Source organism: Mercenaria mercenaria, chromosome 9, assembly GCF_021730395.1.
Source record: "Mercenaria mercenaria strain notata chromosome 9, MADL_Memer_1, whole genome shotgun sequence".
NCBI classification, from domain to species: domain Eukaryota; kingdom Metazoa; phylum Mollusca; class Bivalvia; order Venerida; family Veneridae; genus Mercenaria; species Mercenaria mercenaria.
Window position 1 is genome coordinate 10,901,226 of NC_069369.1, and position 17,332 is coordinate 10,918,557.

Consider the following 17,332-nt stretch of genomic DNA (forward strand, 5'->3'; position numbering starts at 1 on the left):
TTTTAGCGTTTATATGAAGGGAAATTTACGATCGAAAAGTAGAAAAGGTAATTAAAACCTGATTTTTCTAAAAACGCTATATGTTACATCAATTAACTAACAAAAATCATAATTAATTTAATATTTCAAATCTGTTAAGGCAAATGCATTTTCCCCAAATAGAGCTCATAAAATTTGATGTTATTCTGGTATCATATAAGAATATCGTGAATGCCAAACGGACTAACATGCTCTTTGCTGTGATTGTTAGATAATGTTAATCACCATGCGTCTGATTCAGTACAACTTTGATAAGGAAGATGTATCAGATACTCCCATATATCTGTTAATATCGAATGGTGATAAAACTTTCGTATCCATACGCAGCTGAGATCATGAACACCGGTCATTCATACTAAAAATGTTCTAAATTGAGATTAAGACATAATGGAACTATTTATTTTACAGCTGCTCACTTATTAATACACCCCCGTAATATTTCGTAAATCGCACACCACGACCATTTTCTACAATCCATAATTTCGCAAGTGTAAATATAATAATGAAATAGTTCAACAATGGTGATACTGATGTATTTACCATCTTTTTGTACAAGTATAACGAATGTTAATATGACACTGAGATTAGTCAAAATAATTGTCTTATTACCTTAAAGAGAAAACGAATAAACAAGTTAACGCCCTCTGTACGTAGGATGAGACAGGTTGTAAATGTATGTCAAAAATGTTATTTGAAGAATTTAAGAGAAAAGCATCACGGAGTCTTGCACTTTTTATGAATTATGAGACTAATTCACTCCTCTACTGTAATTATCCATATAAAATGCTGATTTATTTAAGGAAACAAATAATAACAGCATACACAGTGCCTTGTGCGAATTTTCTTCAATCGTTTAAGGAATTTTAGAAAACAAAATCCAGTTCTATAGATCCACTATAAATTGTTTGTTCAATGTATAATTGCGATATGTGTCAAGAAGCCGTGGAAATCAGTGAATATAGACGTTTGAAAAAGAAGAAGTTTTGGTAAAACTTCAAAATAACCCTAATGCTTAAGGGCATTCCGATCAGCTATTATCAAGCAAACTTTAGCGCAGTTTCTTACTTTAGCCTTAATAATTAGGTTTAACAGTTGTGGACGTTGTCACGTTAATCGAAATAAATTAGTTGTTTTCAGATGGTAAACGGCAGACAGGTCGGTATCTGTCTAAAAGGTCGGTATCTGTCTAAAGGAATTGAAAATGCAATCAAATCAGAGACAAATGCTATTTTCAAGTAAAAATTGGAAAGTAAACAAAAATGCAGTTACTTGCGGAGCATTTTCATTGGTTGAGAAAACCGTAAAATAGAAAAAGTAGAAACTCCACAGGTCGATCAACACAACAAAAAAAACGAAACTGTTGCAGGCTCGGTTTGATTGAGCCTGTTCATGGACGGTAGTGTAAATGCATGCTACCGCCCACGCCCTCTAGCCCCGGGTTGGGCAGAACTCGACATTTACAAATGCTACAAGTACAAAAAACAATTTAGAGACATCCGCAGATGCGTCCATACGGCGGTGCACATGGAACCCTTCAAAGACAAAATTAAAAAGCAGGCCCCATATCAAAAGGGTGATTATACAATACCCAAAGCTATGAAAGCCCGAGTATTGGAACCACCTAGGCCGAACTGTTCAAGCTTAGAAACTAAACAGTACCAATAACACGACATAAAAATCGTGCTAAACGATCTGAGTAAGCCGCACTCATTAATTTATTTATTTATTTGGGTTTTACGGCGCACCAACACAGTATAGGTTATATAGCGCCAAACAGGACTACAAATTTTGGTTTCACATCTAATTTACATCGAAATAAAAATATGAGGTATGGAATCAAAATTTGCATACCTGCTGGAATCACAGTTACAGCAAAACCAAGTGTTAAGACCCTATTAGTCGCCTCTTACGATCATGCAAGGGTAAGGCAGTGGTTCCAATTCTTTTCATACATAGATCGTCCCAGAACCACATGGGGCTCGCACTCATTGGAATAGACTCGGTAAGACTGTTCACAATTTACGGAAATTAATGCTATAGCGTTCGTTTTCAGTTGGCGGCTTTCCATCCGTGAGAACGGACATTATGGTTAAAGTTTACGTTGTTCCGCAAGGTTATGTTTTCGGTAAGTCACAGGATCCGTAAGTGTATAAAATCCATAAGTTAAGAACGGTATTTATAAATCTATACAAGAAACAGTACTAGTACAGAGTATTTACGATTTCCGTGAGTTACAGAATCCGTAAGTGGATAAAAACTGTCAGTAGTATCTACATCCGATCATAAATACAAGTAAAACTTCACAAGGTCAGCACTGGTGAAGCGTTTTAGAAGTTGCACATCACAACTTTAAAGTCGTCTCTATGGAAACCTACGTTTCTAAAATATTCTAAGTAAACATGATTTATATTAGTTTCGCTGGAGTGTCTCGTCTTTTTATGAATTATGAGACTAATTCACCCCTCTACCGTAATTATCCAGACACAATGGTGATTTATGTGATAAAACTGCAGCAATTACACATAACACATAATTACAGCCTACAGTGTGCCTTGTACAAAGTTTCTTCTTACTCGTTTAAGGAATTTTAAAGAGCAAAGTCCAAAGTTTTATAGATTCACTATAAATTTTCGTTCAAAGTGTTATAGCGATAATAAGTCAAGAAGCCGTGAAGATTAGTGAATATAGACGTTTAAAAAAAAGAAGCTTTTGGTAAACCTTCAAAATAACCCTAGGGCTTAATGGCATTCCCGTCAGCTATAACTGAGCAACCTTTTGCGCATTTTCTTACTTTAGTGTAATCATATTTTATTGTGTATATATATTCATGTCACAGAGTGAGAAAAATGTGCAGCCATACCGGAATACCGTTCCGATGCTCTACCGACCACTACCCGGTCGCCTACACATTTTCTCTCCGTCCTAATATTCAAGTTTTATACCGTGACATATTTCTCCACCTTTTTTTGAAATTCGTCTTCGAATTTCAGCGGGTACTTTATATATAAGCAATTACAGGCGTCGGAGACTAACCAGTGTAATGCCGTCACGGTCCCATGTTGGGCGCCAAATGCCACAGGGTGAGAAAAATGTGCAGCCAGACCGTGACTCAAACCCGGGGCCTCGAAATACCGTTCCGATGCTCTACCGACTGAGCTACCCAGCCGCCCACACATTTTCTCCCCGTTTTAATATTCAAGTTCTATACCGTGACATTCACACATGTATACATCACATTTATTGTTGATCGCGATCATATTGAATAGGTTAAGTATATGCGCGCTATGGAAATATTTCATGATGGACCTGTGAATTCTTTACTTATGGGTGAAACAGGTCTCATAAGCGTAAATACGACTAGCTTCTACTGGTTATAAAACATACCGTACGATTTGTTGTGAATTAACTGTTGTTGTACTTTTAGTAGTTCAACCGCCACCCTTGTTTAAGAGCAACATTTAAAAACACGTTTTTTTTCATCCTCAAGTAATGAGTAAGAAGACTCGCCCAGTTTAATCAATCTAGACGCATAATCTAACTCTATACATAGAGCGCCTTCTTCACCCGATTTACATTCGGAACATTTTCACGCGTTTCGGGCTTTAGGTAGCAGATGCCGGTTTTTTCTGCTACTTCGGAATTCCGAGCAATGTACCAAAGTCGGACGGCTTCTGATTTCTTACGAGATGCAGACCTTAAAATAAAAAGATACCTGTTTACATCTTACTTGAAGAAGAAATAAAATACATAGTAAACTTCATACAAAGCATTGATTTTTAAATCCACAAGCCACCTGAAAGATAATTTCAGCCCGCGAAAATATGTGACATTTCAGCCCAAATTAGCCATTTCTAAAAGTGGCCTTAAAATGTTAGGGGAAATGATAGAGCCAAATGGCCACATGCATTCTGTACCCAGTTTCAAGTATTACTTGCAGACCTGGACTAAAATACCCGTCAACCGATTACTTTTTTCAATATTTTCAACTGTGTGAGGCTTATAGGATATTTGACAGTTCACGAGACGCTCAATGCTGATAGTGGTATATACGCATTTCAAGCAGTTATATGAAAATGATGCCATCAAGCTTACATTCGCATCTGCCAGAATTTCTGCAACATACCATTCTTAAACTTGTTAATCAAAAACTCACATCAACAAATATTTCAAACATCAAAACAGCCTTCACTTCAAGGTTTTACCTTTAATGACAGATCTTGACTCTGGCCAATTCGAATCTGTGGCTGGAAACTACCAACTGCTACCTTAAGGACCAAGCCATGCATCTCCATGGACAGTTTGGCACCTGATTCTAAGAAAATGATCTATGACAGATAAAAGCTTACCAATATCTAAACAATGCTTTGTTCTTCTTGCAAATTGCACATGTCCAAACAATGTCTATAACAGTGTGGATTTGGCCTCATTTTACACACCCCATTTCTTGCTGCATCTATCTTTCTGACATTAAAAAAGACTTACCTACTAATACATGATGGCCATAAATTTTCCGTATTAGCATTGTGCACAGCCTTGCATACTTGAGGAACAGTATTAAAAGCAGCACAGCTTACTTACCCAAGACAAACAGTACTTCAAGTCCGCAAGGTTACAAAAAGCCGCCCCTGTTTACAAGTACTTTTTCATATTACCTTACATACAATAAGTATATATTACTTATCTGATATATAATACTAATTAAAAATACAATAAATATCAGCAAATGTAATGTATAAATAAAAACTGTACCTCTTCAGTGAACCAAAGGATGCCAATTCCTATATAAGTGAAACATAGTCCTCAGTGAAAGGGAGACAACTTGTGCAAATTTCTTTTACCTACCTGCAAAAGTCCATTCTTGATGAGAGACATATGCCCCTTTCCAGTTTGTCATTAAGGCTGAAATCTGATATCCAACAAGTTGATAAGTACATACCTTTTCTCCTGCCTGGTCATTTCTGAACAGACATTGCAACAGAAAGTGTGTAAAATTTAAAAAAAATCATATACTTGCCTTAATATTTCTGGATAATCAAAGTTTAGCCATCCGTTTGTGTTAAGCAATTTTGATTATATGCTGAACAGTCATGCTTAAAGGATCTACAAGTAAAAGAAGCTACAAACATGCCCATAAGAGAAGGAAAAGCTACTTCAAGATAGGCAATCAACTATACAAAAACAGACACAAACCTTGTGAACAGGCAGAGGTGTTAACTTCTGGACAAGACCAGGTAGAGACTTTTACACAGCGCTTAAGCAACTCAGATGCACAGGAAATACTGCATATATCTAGAGATGACAATCCTGACTTGACACTACCATACAGACTGAGACCAAAACCTGAAAAAGACAATGATAACAATATAAACAAGAAATATCTTTAAAAATGATGGTCGGCGAATTGTAATAAGGAAAGAAGTTTATGAATTTTTCATCTAACATTCATCTTTCATCTAACATTTTTCAAATTGCAAAACTAAACACCGCACTTTAACAATTTAAATGGTTCTCTTTTAATTTTTCGCAAAAGTTTCGTAGGGTTGCAATTTTGTTCCGTTTATCCTTAGACGAATAATTACAGCAGTAGTTTGATGAAGATTCATGAAGCGGTTCATGAGAAGAGGTCATTAAATGTGTTTATATTTTTAGCTAAATTGGTCCCTATCCCATTTGTAACAAAATAGCAGGAGACCTTACGATATTGTTACACATCGAGTTTGATAAAAATCCATTACATTTTAGTGGTTAATGCGAAGAAAGGCATATCTGCTTTTAGCTATAGTGGTCCCTAATAGGGCCCAAGTTCCTATATAAATAAATTTAGAAGAGGACCTTATAATGATGCTCCAGACCAAGTATGACAAAGATCCACCAAGTTGTTCATGAGACTCTGTATAAAGGCATTTCTAGTTTTAGCTCTAGCAGCCCCTAAAAGGGGTTAAATGTCCCAGCTGAACAAAGTTGGCTGCGGGCCTAGTAAAGATGCTACAAATCAAGTTTGATTAGAATACATGAGAAAAAATCAATGAAAGGATTTTTTTTATTTCATGATTATTTTTATTTATTTCTAAAATAGGCCAACTGATCCCGCTTAAACAAATGCATATTCGCTATTCATGAATCTTTGGACAATGACGTCACACCAATAAAAAAGTGAAGGTCAAGCAAAACATACAATTATAATTATTTCTGTTATATAAGCAAAGTTTGACCGTAGTCATATCACATAGATAAACTGTATGCAGCGTACCTTCATTTTAGTGTAATGAGATTCAGTCATTATATAGCATATATATAGTAAAACAGATTTCAACTGAGTTCAATATTTGCATACCATACTAAAGAAAAATATTCATATATAATAAATCAGTTAAATAATTTATAACAAATATATCAAAGCAAACAAGTACTCATTTTAATATGCAGTCTGAATAAGTCATAAAAGCAAGAAACCTTTTCATATACAGACGACAATAGCACTTGTACGATATCCAGGTATGCATACGTCACAAAGCGATGCGGTCATTCTAATTATAGTACAAAAGGTCACGTGGTCAAGATTTCGGACAAACATTATCTCAGAATTATCAACAATGGCAGCGAGTGAACCTTTTCAATACATAGAATTAAATGAAAACGAAGTGCCTGGGGCAAAGTTTGTTTATGAGTCTATTGAAAAACATTCAAATACACAATTAAGTAGGTGGCTGGAATGCCGAGGACTACGTAAAACTGGAAATAGGAGTGAAATCTTGAAGCGGTAAGTCAACTTCTTTGTGTTAACTCTATGCCGTGTACTACATCTGTTAGTAGACTGTACATTGTTAATGTGATGTGTATTGTGGATGCAATGTGAACTTGTTCATTGTAAGGAACAGGCAAGTGTAAATTAATGATCGTTAACTAAAAAATTACATGAAAAAGCGTAACTCTCGTGTATATGCATGTGTATTTGTCTGGAATATTATATTACCGAAACAGTAGTGCGAACTGAACCGAAAGTAACATATTTACAGTACTGCAGTAGAGTACAGTACTGTAGATTTGTTTGAAACTGCAATAATGCGTAGTCATTTGTGGTAAATGCTAGATCATTTATTCAGTTAATTTCAAACAAGTGCCATCCTATATTCATTGTACCTGTTAACTAGTATGTATGGATGGGCTACTTTGACACACTTACTCAACTTATATGTTCATTATGGTATGTATATATATTAAGCCGGCTACCTCGACCAAATATGGCATTTCCGAGAACCCTGAACTTGACTTACATGTTCATATACGATGAATATATAGAGCCAACTACCTAGCCACTGCCTACATTAAATTAATCAGAGATTTTTGACAAGCGTTAGGTAGTTTGCCTCATAAATTTTTACCAGGTATTTTTTTGAAAAATTATTTCTATTTTTGTTTCTATTTGCAGAGTTCATAGTTGTATCAGTGCTGGCAAAGACAAGGAAATTGATGTCGGGGTAGATTGTGGGAAATGGTATGAACTGAAAAAGGAAAGTAAGCTACAACTTGCAGGAGTGCCTTCTCGTGTTCCTCTGCTACCATACTGTGGATGGGGAAAGTTCCCATCTTGTCAGGAGAAAATGCCAAAACTTTTCAATAAGGGCCACATTCACCACCACATTGTGGAATCAGTTCAGTTTGTGAATGCCAAAGATGTAAGTGATGAAAGTGATGATGATATTGAAGATCTTCACACTGCAAAGCCAATGCAAAAGGGGTTAAAGTTTTTTGAGAGCGGACATGTGAAGAAAATGCAGGACTGTGTCAAATCTGAGCACTATTTTTTAAAGAGCAAGGTAATGGCTTCCATGCGGACAAATGTGGAATATGATGTGACAGTGACATTAAGTGTACATTCTGGCTTTGTTAAAGATGCATCTTGCACTTGCATTGCATCCGCTATGGGACGTTGTAGTCATGTGACTGGACTGTTGTATGCGTTGGAAAATTTCTTGTCATTATCGGGTAAAGACCTTACCAGCTGCACTTCATTACCCTGTACATGGAATAGAGGTCGTCAAAAACAGAAAAATCCAAAACGTGTACAAGAATTATCATATAGCTCAAAAAAACGTAAAATTAATTCTGTAATTGACTTTGATCCAAGGGGGCCATCAACAGTAAACAAAGACAAAGATAATGTCAAGGACAATTTTTTGTGGAACTTGCAAAATAGAAGAATTAGTTCATCAATGTGGAATTCTATTCTAGAATTCAGTTATGAGGATTATGAAGTGACTAGTGATCAGATAAATGTAATCAAAGAGTGGAGAGAAATATTTCTAGAACATCTCAAAGTGCCTTCGCAAAACAGTTATCCAACTCTTTTGGTTGAGGATCAAAGGAGCGATCGTTGGTTTACCGAAAGAAGAGTTAGGCTAACTGCGTCAACTTGCCACACTGTAGTTCACCTCCAGTCAGGGATTGCCATAGGGAACTTCCTGTACAGAAAACTCTGGAGTACAGAAAAAGTGACATCAGCAGCTCTTAGCTATGGTGTCAAGAATGAGACAGAGGCTATTAAATGTTACAAAGACTTAAAAAACAGTGAACGTCTGAAAACAATAAACACAGGTCTTTGGGTAAATGGTACAAATCCTGAACTTGCATGTAGTCCAGATGGACTAATTCTAGATCTGGATGAAGCCCAGTGCAAATATGGAATTTTAGAAGTTAAATGCCCCAAAATTTTGGAAAATCATAAAATTTCTGACTTCAAGACTGTGCTTAAGCCAGCACAGGTGAAAACATTCTGTTTAGAAGATTGTAACGGGGAAATAACATTGAAAAAGAAACATGCGTACTTCTATCAAGTTCAGATGCAAATGGGGGTAACAGGCTTAAAGTATTGTGATTTTGTTGTTTGGTCAAGCAAGGAGACTTTTATTCAAAGGATTAGGTTTGATGAAACTTTCTGGGTTGAAATAAAGGAAAAGTTAATAAATTTTCACCACTCTTACATTTGTCCGGAATTATTCGAAATGAGGACACCACGTGAGCTTAGCAGCTTAAAAATTATATAAACTTGACAATGAATGTTCTGTTCAAGTGAGGAAGTTGTTAAGTACTTGTGGAGAACAAGTCAGTACTGGTGCAGAATCTATGTACACTGGTTAAGTGCGGCTCGGAACACTTGTTATCATCCTTCGGTATATATGCATATATGTTTATTTTATTTTACAGTGGAAGTTGTTAAGCACATATGTTTATTTTAAGAGTGGAAGTTGTTAAGTACTTGTGGAAAACAAGTCAGTACTGGTGCAGAATCCGTGCACACTGATTAAGTGGGGCCCGGAAAACTTGTTACCGTCCTTTGGTGTATATGCACATATTTTTATTTTAGAGTGGAAGTTGTTAAGTACTTGTGGAGAACAAGTCAGTACTGGTGCAGAATCTATGTACACTGGTTAAGTGCGGCTCGGAACACTTGATATCATCCTTCGGTATATATGCATATATGTTTATTTTATTTTACAGTGGAAGTTGTTAAGCACATATGTTTATTTTAAGAGTGGAAGTTGTTAAGTAGTTGTGGAGAACAAGTCAGTACTGGTGCAGAATCCGTGTACACTGATTAAGTGGGGCCCGGAAAACTTGTTACCGTCCTTTGGTGTATATGCACATATTTTTATTTTAGAGTGTAAGTTGTTAAGTACTTGTGGAGAACAAGTCAGTACTGGTACAGAATCTGTATACACTGGTTTAGTGCAGTTTGGAAAACTTGTTATCATCCTTCGGTGTATACGCACATATTTTATTTGAGTGGAAGTTGTTAAGTACTTCTGGAGAACAAGTCAGTACTGGTGCAGAATCTATGTACACTGGTTAAGTGCGGCTCGGAACACTTGTTATCATCCTTCGGTATATATGCATATATGTTTATTTTATTTTAGAGTGGAAGTTGTTAAGCACATATGTTTATTTTAAGAGTTGAAGTTGTTAAGTACTTGTGGAGAACAAGTCAGTACTGGTGCAGAATCTGTGTACACTGGTTAAGTGTGGTTTTGAAAACTTGTTATCATTCTTCGGTATATGTGCATATATGTTTATTTTAGAGTGAAACTTGTTAAGCACTTGTGGAGAACAAGTCACTACTGGTCCAGAATCCATTTACACTGATTAAATGGGGCCTGGAAAACTTGTTACCATCCTTTGGTGTATATGCACATATTTTTATTTTAGAGTGGAAGTTGTTAAGTACTTGTGGGGAACAAGTCAGTACTAGTGCAGAATCTGTATACACTGGTTTAACCAGTATCTGTTATACATTATAAGCAATGTATGAATATAGTGAAAACAAATATTTATTATTGTTAACTTTACACATGATTTTATTAGTATTGTAGTATTAACTGAAATCATTATTGTAACATATGTAAATACATGAAAAGTAAATACAAATTTAAGAGTGATCATTGACTTTTCTCTTTTCAAACGAATTGCCTGTGTTTTTATGGGACAAAAGTTGAAACTGCAGATCATAAGGCCTAAAAAAATTCTTTGTTTCCGGTAACATGCTCAAAAAAATTAGGATAGGTAGGTTGGAAATCTTTGGGGGGAATTTTTTTTTATTAAGAGACTTTTCAGAAATTATTTTATGTCCAAAAAGTAATTTTTACAAGTAAGGGGGTTATGCCTTTAGAGCATTTATATAATAAGTAAGTTGGTTTCTAACATCACTGACCATGTTTAAAGCATAAAAAGTGAAGTTTTGCAACTTTTTGTTAATAAGTTGGAAAAAATATTCTCCAAGGCCATAAAAACATTTAGGGTAGGGCCAAAAATTTAGGGTAGGTCGTGATGCCAGAAACAAACAATTTTTTTACGCCTAATTGTTCATTTAACTAGTGGGTCTTGAAAATTTACTAAGCAAGCTATAACAAAAACTAGTTGTGAGAAAACTGGCTGCAAAGCCTGTGGTATAACTCGCTGAAGAATTTTAAACTTTTTAATTCTTTCAATTGAACGCTCGACATGAATTCTATGTTTAGCAATGTCTTTTGTCAAAGCTTCCTCCTGCGGCGTAAACTGATGCCTAGAACCAAGAAATGGTGGTCTAATCAACTTAACTTGACGTTCATTTAACATATCGTCTATCAGAAACCCACGATCTGCCATTATAACATCACCTGGTTCAAGAAATTCTAAAACATCTGATTGTTTTACAATCTCCTTGTCACTTATACTGCCTTCAAACGCATCGCTTACATAAAGTATAGCGCCATTTGGTGCAACTGCAACAAGAAACTTATATGAAGTGTATCCCTTATAAGAAGAGTACTGATTTCCCTGGGCTTCAAAATTTCCTGGGGATTGCACATGAACTTCAGTACAATCTATTATACAGCGTATATTTTTATATTTCTTAAAACATCTTGGCAAATGTTTTCGGACTTTCCTTCTGGAAGCAAACATAAATTCCTTTAACATCGAAAACTGTTTATAAAGTAATTGAACCCAGGTTATTATTATTGTGGAAACTTGTCTCGTGTTTGTTTCGAACCTGTACGCCAAATCTTGGTGTAACAATCCAAGCCGAACTCGCATGAGAAACATAAACAACTGATTCTGTGGTGAAATAAGCCGCTTACGCCCTGGTCTACGGCTAGGAGTCTTGTCTGGATTGCTTACACTGGAATTCCAAAAATTTATTTTCTGTGTACAGTCTCCCAAGAAGTCCCACAGGCACAAAAACTGAATGCATGTCAAACCAGTGTAAAACTTAAACGCTTTGTCATCGTTCATATAGGTGTCCACACTGAAGGCCTCAGTGACTCTTGCCTTTTCTTCAACTGTATTTTGTTTCTTTGGCTTCTGAATCTGGAACTGATCTGAGATGAGACTTTGAGATTGTTTTCTAAAATTCTGTTCTGTATTTTTAACCGTACAATATCTGATGACACAGTTTTTCTGTCTGACTTTCCTTTTCCTGTACATCTGGTTTACAATTAACTCCTGTACTTGTGAACAACGTTTTTGGAGCATTATTTGCAACAGTCTCAAAGCCCTCATGTGCATTTTCACTCACGACAGGACTGATAGTATCAGTCATTGGTAACATCATCATTGCTTGGGCTGCTTCATTTCTTTCTGTACGCTGCTGTTTTGGTGTCTTGTATGGCAGGCGTTCAGCAGGTCTTTTTCTCTTTCTGGTAACCTGTACATATAAAAGTGGAGTTCAGTTAAAATCATGCACAACAGAATCTGGGGTGAAATATGCCGCGTACGCCCTGGTCTACGGCTAGGAGTCTTGTCTTGATTGGTTATACTAGTAAGAATTTCAAAACTTGATTTTTAACAAGGTAGTCTACAACACCCCACCCACCCACCTTCTCAAACTTTTAGTGGCATCCTATTGATTATTATTATTTCATTGTTTCATTACTGTGTATTCGATTCAGTATTGGTGCATACACATTCTAAGTACATTATCAAATAAGATTGTATTATTTCATTATTAAAATCAACGCGTTTTCATATGTTCGGCAGACGGTCATTTACATAATACTGACTCAATACTCAGTAATAGTCTGTAAATGAAACACGGTTTTACCTCTGTTCCACATTTGATCGGGTCTGGATTTTCTTCCGTCGGACCTTTCTCGCCGACGAAATGCAATGAACATATATAAGTATCCTTGTTAACATTGGCGATGGTAAAATATTTCCGTCCACAGTTTTGCACCCAACGCATGCACTTTTCACGATCTGTTTTGGGCTTTGGAAATCCATTTCCAAAACCAATGAAAAAAATTCCATCATTATTCAAAGTCCTCGAGTCACTTTTACAATCTCCATAACAACAGTGTTTAGTTGTTACCATGATTTATCCATTAATTTATCTCCAGAAATATTTAATCTTGAGCTTTGTTTACATGTACATTACAGTTTACTCAGTGCGATTCCGAAATGTTTGTCCGAATCGCCTGACGTCACAGACTGCTGATAAGAGTGCCAGCTATAAATAGAAACGGCCTAGATATCGTACAAATGCTATTGTACATAACAAGGAAAATCTTCTCTACATTAAAGACTCTTATCACACCCTTATTCATGTGATACGCAGACCGTATTCAGCTCTTTCTTTAATTTGATATATGTTGGTATTTGAACAGGTTTTTATTATATTTATTAAACTTACTTATCATTTTGAGATATATCAATATTCTTGCTAAATATACTGAGCCAAAGTTAGCTTTAAAACTGTGAACAGCGTCGTTTAGGATAAACGCTTTGTCTACATTCCACTCAGCGTAGCACAATCAACAGAGTGAAAGAAATTGACACTCTCGTCCAATCAGGCGGAGTGTTGCATAAATCTTCCATTTTGATAAATTATCTATAATGCGTTATTAAGTTGTTTGATTTGCAAACTGAAGTCATGTGGCATAGGTAACGAATACAAATTTAGACGGCGTCGCCGAATAAACTTGATGAAAATGTAATTATAAATATTTCAAATCTACAAGAACTTGTAAAATCCTTGAACGGACACATATGTAATCAACCACACCTAGAAACACTAATAACCGACAGAACTGGACTTTGCATAACCCTGTCAGTGAATTGTCACCACTGTCACTTCTCATCCGGAGAGATTTACATGTCCGAGAACGTAAAGAAGTTACGTGGTCTCCCGGCTGGGGCACTGAATGAAATGCTTCTACTGCCCGTCTTGAAGTCACGAATGGGACTATCTGATGTTCTTCTTGTGCTATCATGTCTAAATATAAAAACTCCGAATCGAACTACCCTACAGAGTAAATTAAATGTTCTAAGTGACACAGCAACACAGATAAACAAGAAACAAATGACATCAAATCAAAGATACCTTGCAAGAATCACATCTCTTGCAGGAAAAGAGAAATATGTTGACACCCAGTATGACACTTCTTTCTCTAGTAGACCTCAGGCCGGAAGTGAGAAGGCCCAGCAAAGTTTTTCTCCACTCATTGAGCATACAAGTTTAAAGAGACATGTCCTCAGTATTGCAGTTGCAAATAAGCACTGCATGAAAAAGAACTGTAATCACCAAAACTGCAAGAAAAACTATCCCAGCGACGCTTCAATTTTAGCCAGTGAAAGTACTCTCCTTCACCAAAACCTTAACAACATTTCCGAAGCAGGTCACATCAAAGTTCGGTCTGTTACTACTGACTCAAGCTCCCATATTGCAAAGGCGTTAAGGGAATACAATGCAGAGAAGAATTCAAACATTAAACATTACAAATGTTTTATCCACAAATTAAGGACTTTAAATAAGCACGTAAAAAATCTCAAACTCAGCAGTATACCGAAAAAACACAATAAAAACACATATACCCAAAACTGGCTACTTCAGTGCGCACAAGGGTGCGAATGGAACTACAAAATCTCCGTGGACTGAAACCGAGTACCGAGCAATTTGTAGAAAAGGGCAGTTAATCTTTAAAAAATATTGTTCCCTGCTTCAGTGGACATCATAAAAATTGTAGACAACACTCAACAGTTTGCTCAAGTCACCTAAAGAGCTACAATACCAATTTCTTGCCATTTGGTGTTCATCTGTCATTAAGTAGAAGTGACCAGGACAAAATAACAAAAGAAATAACAACTGTTCTAGATAAAAATGAGCTAAGAAGCCTTTCCCACTTGTATAACACCAACCTCTGTGAAAACCTACACTCCACAGTCTACACCTATGCTCCAAAATTCACCTGTTGGAGCAGGAACTTTCCAGCACTATGCCATTCGGCCACACATTCAAGAACTATGGGAAGCGGTCTAGCAACTATACTTCTAGCTAAATCGGTCGGTATCAAAACACGTGGCAGAAGCCGCATGTGCCTACAGCTAAAAAAGTATGATGAACAACGTGAATACCACCAACGAAGAAAAAGAACAACAAAATATAAACAAACAAGATTCTTCTCCCGTAAACGCAAACTATTCCGCACTGTATATCTGAAATCCATGTACACTGATCTCCCATCAACATCATCAATGAACAAGGACCACAACTACGGTTTACGTGTGTGAACATTACAAAATTATGGTGAAAGCAAACCCGCTAAAATAAGAAAACATGAACTAAAGACGGAGTAAAAAACCTGAAACAAAAAATAAACATAGCGGAGAATTAAACTGTAAAATACAACTCATACCTTCTAGTGCAGGATACATCTGGGATACCCTCTGTGACCTGTGAACTCTCCTTCAGCTGCACATACTTGCCTACTGTTATTAACAGCACCAGGCTCATATGAAAGATGTGTTGCCTTCACACAAAGTTTTTTATGGCATAAATGTGACACATGAATTTCTTGTGATAATGTAATTCCTGGATTTGACAGCCAGTATGCTAAACGATGTGCAGACAATCTGACACGTTTACCGGAAAACATAAATCTATAATATCCGTAACCATAACGGTCAACATCACCAGTCCAAAGCATACAGTGTTCAGCTTGAACAGACTTTTGCGAAAGAACTAAAAGTAAACTTTCTCGAGTTGCGGCATTATGAGTAGCCGAGAAAAATGCACAAGCCATTATATAGCCGACAGAATCTGAAAAAAAAAGATGTGTTAATACTTTCCACTATTCTAAAGTTATTATTATACATGCAAGAAAAGAGCTGTAAATAAATACTTTACAATGCACTTTTGTTGTTGTTGTTGTTGTTGTTGCCACCACCACTTACCTATTTCAATGAATTCGAGCAATCTCCCAGTACATCTCCGAGAAACCATATCTTCCCTTAATTAAAAACAAATATCTGCAAAAGTTACCTGGACCTTAAATGCACCCAAGATGTAACCACTCTTTACACTGTTCCTCTGTCATCATGTCCTGACACTGATAAAGCCACAATAGAAAGTTGTCAGAACTAAAATCATACCTGCCACCCGCGAAATATCTTCGAAAAAAATATCACCATAAAATCCAGTTCCGAGCCTTGTGAAACAGCCATGTATTTACAAAATGCCAGAAAGTTGCATTTATATTTCCTTTAAATAGTCCTTCCTTTAAATTTGATATAAACTACAAAAAAATGTGTTTCCCATTGAAAATTTTAACAAAACCCTACACTGCAAACAGAAATAAGATTTACCTACCTGGTAAAATCAGAGTTACCTCCCCTTAACTTCTACCATATCAAACAACACCTGCCTAAGCTATGAATCCATTCAGCTCGGATTTATAAATAACACATGCTGGAGAGCTTGAACAACACAAAAGAAAGCATGAAATAGTACTTACATATATTGACAGATGTCTTAAGGTAGCAGATGCCGGTTTTTTCTGCTACTTCGGACTTCCGAGCAATGTACCAAAGTCGGACGGCTTCTGATTTCTTACGAGATGCAGACCTGAAAATAAAAAGATACCTGTTTACATCTTACTTGAAGAAGAAATAAATAACATAGTAAACTTCATACAAAGCATTGATTTTTAAATCCACAAGCCACCTGAAAGATAATTTCAGCCCACTAAAATATGTGACATTTCAGCCCAAATTAGCCATTTCTAAAAGTGCCCTTACAATGTTAGGGGAAATGATAGAGCCAAATGGCCACATGCATTCTGTACCCAGTTTCAAGTATTACTTGCAGACCTGGACAAAAATACCTGTCAACCGATTACTTTTTCAATATTTTCAACTGTGTGAGGCTTATAGGATATTTGACAGTTCACGAGACGCTCAATGCTGATAGTGGTATATACGCATTTCAAGCAGTTATATGAAAATGATGCCATCAAGCTTACATTCGCATCTGCCAGAATTTCTGCAACATACCATTCTTAAACTTGTTAATCAAAAACTCACATCAACAAATATTTCAAACATCAAAACAGCCTTCTCTTCAAGGTTTTACCTTTAATGACAGATTTTGACCGTGGCCAATTCGAATTTGTGGCTGGAAACTACCAACTGCTACCTTATCGTATGTTTAACATGGGATTTTTGAACCGTCAAAAGATGTTGGAAATGTTTGTCTGATTGTTTATATTTTTTTAATAAAAATGTTACTGCTTTCATTGTCTACCACTTTTTTTCCACCCTTGCCTGAAAAAACAGTAATGAGTTTGTACACTGTTCAGACAATTGTGCTCTGTTAAAATTATATCAAACACAAGTTTACCTGCATAAACAGAAAGCATGATATGTCACCATGCGCGGATCCAGAGGTGTGTGTGTGGGGGGGGGGGGAGTGACCGGGGGTCTGGACCCCCTCTGGAAAATCTTTAAAAAAGGAAAGAAGACAAGAAGGAAAGAAAATGTTTTTCGA

The 17,332-nt window shown here is 36.3% G+C and overlaps 1 protein-coding gene across 1 annotated transcript; it reads left to right on the top strand.

The window, feature by feature from the left end:
* The first annotated feature begins 6,493 nt into the window (after nucleotides 1-6,493).
* LOC123524444 (uncharacterized) lies at nucleotides 6,494-9,968 on the top strand. The gene is made up of 3 exons (XM_053552027.1): nucleotides 6,494-6,799; nucleotides 7,469-8,891; nucleotides 9,954-9,968. Exons 1-3 carry the CDS (start codon nucleotides 6,537-6,539, stop codon nucleotides 9,966-9,968), a joined length of 1,701 nt encoding a protein of 566 aa, XP_053408002.1. The 5' UTR covers nucleotides 6,494-6,536.
* The last annotated feature ends 7,364 nt before the right edge of the window (nucleotides 9,969-17,332 follow it).

Coding starts and splice junctions, on each gene's coding strand:
- LOC123524444 (XM_053552027.1), top strand. CDS start 6,537: ATGCATACGTCACAAAGCGATGCGGTCATTCTAATTATAGTACAAAAG. Junction 6,800..7,468: donor AGGAGTGAAATCTTGAAGCG/GTAAGTCAACTT, acceptor TTCTATTTGCAG/AGTTCATAGTTGTATCAGTG.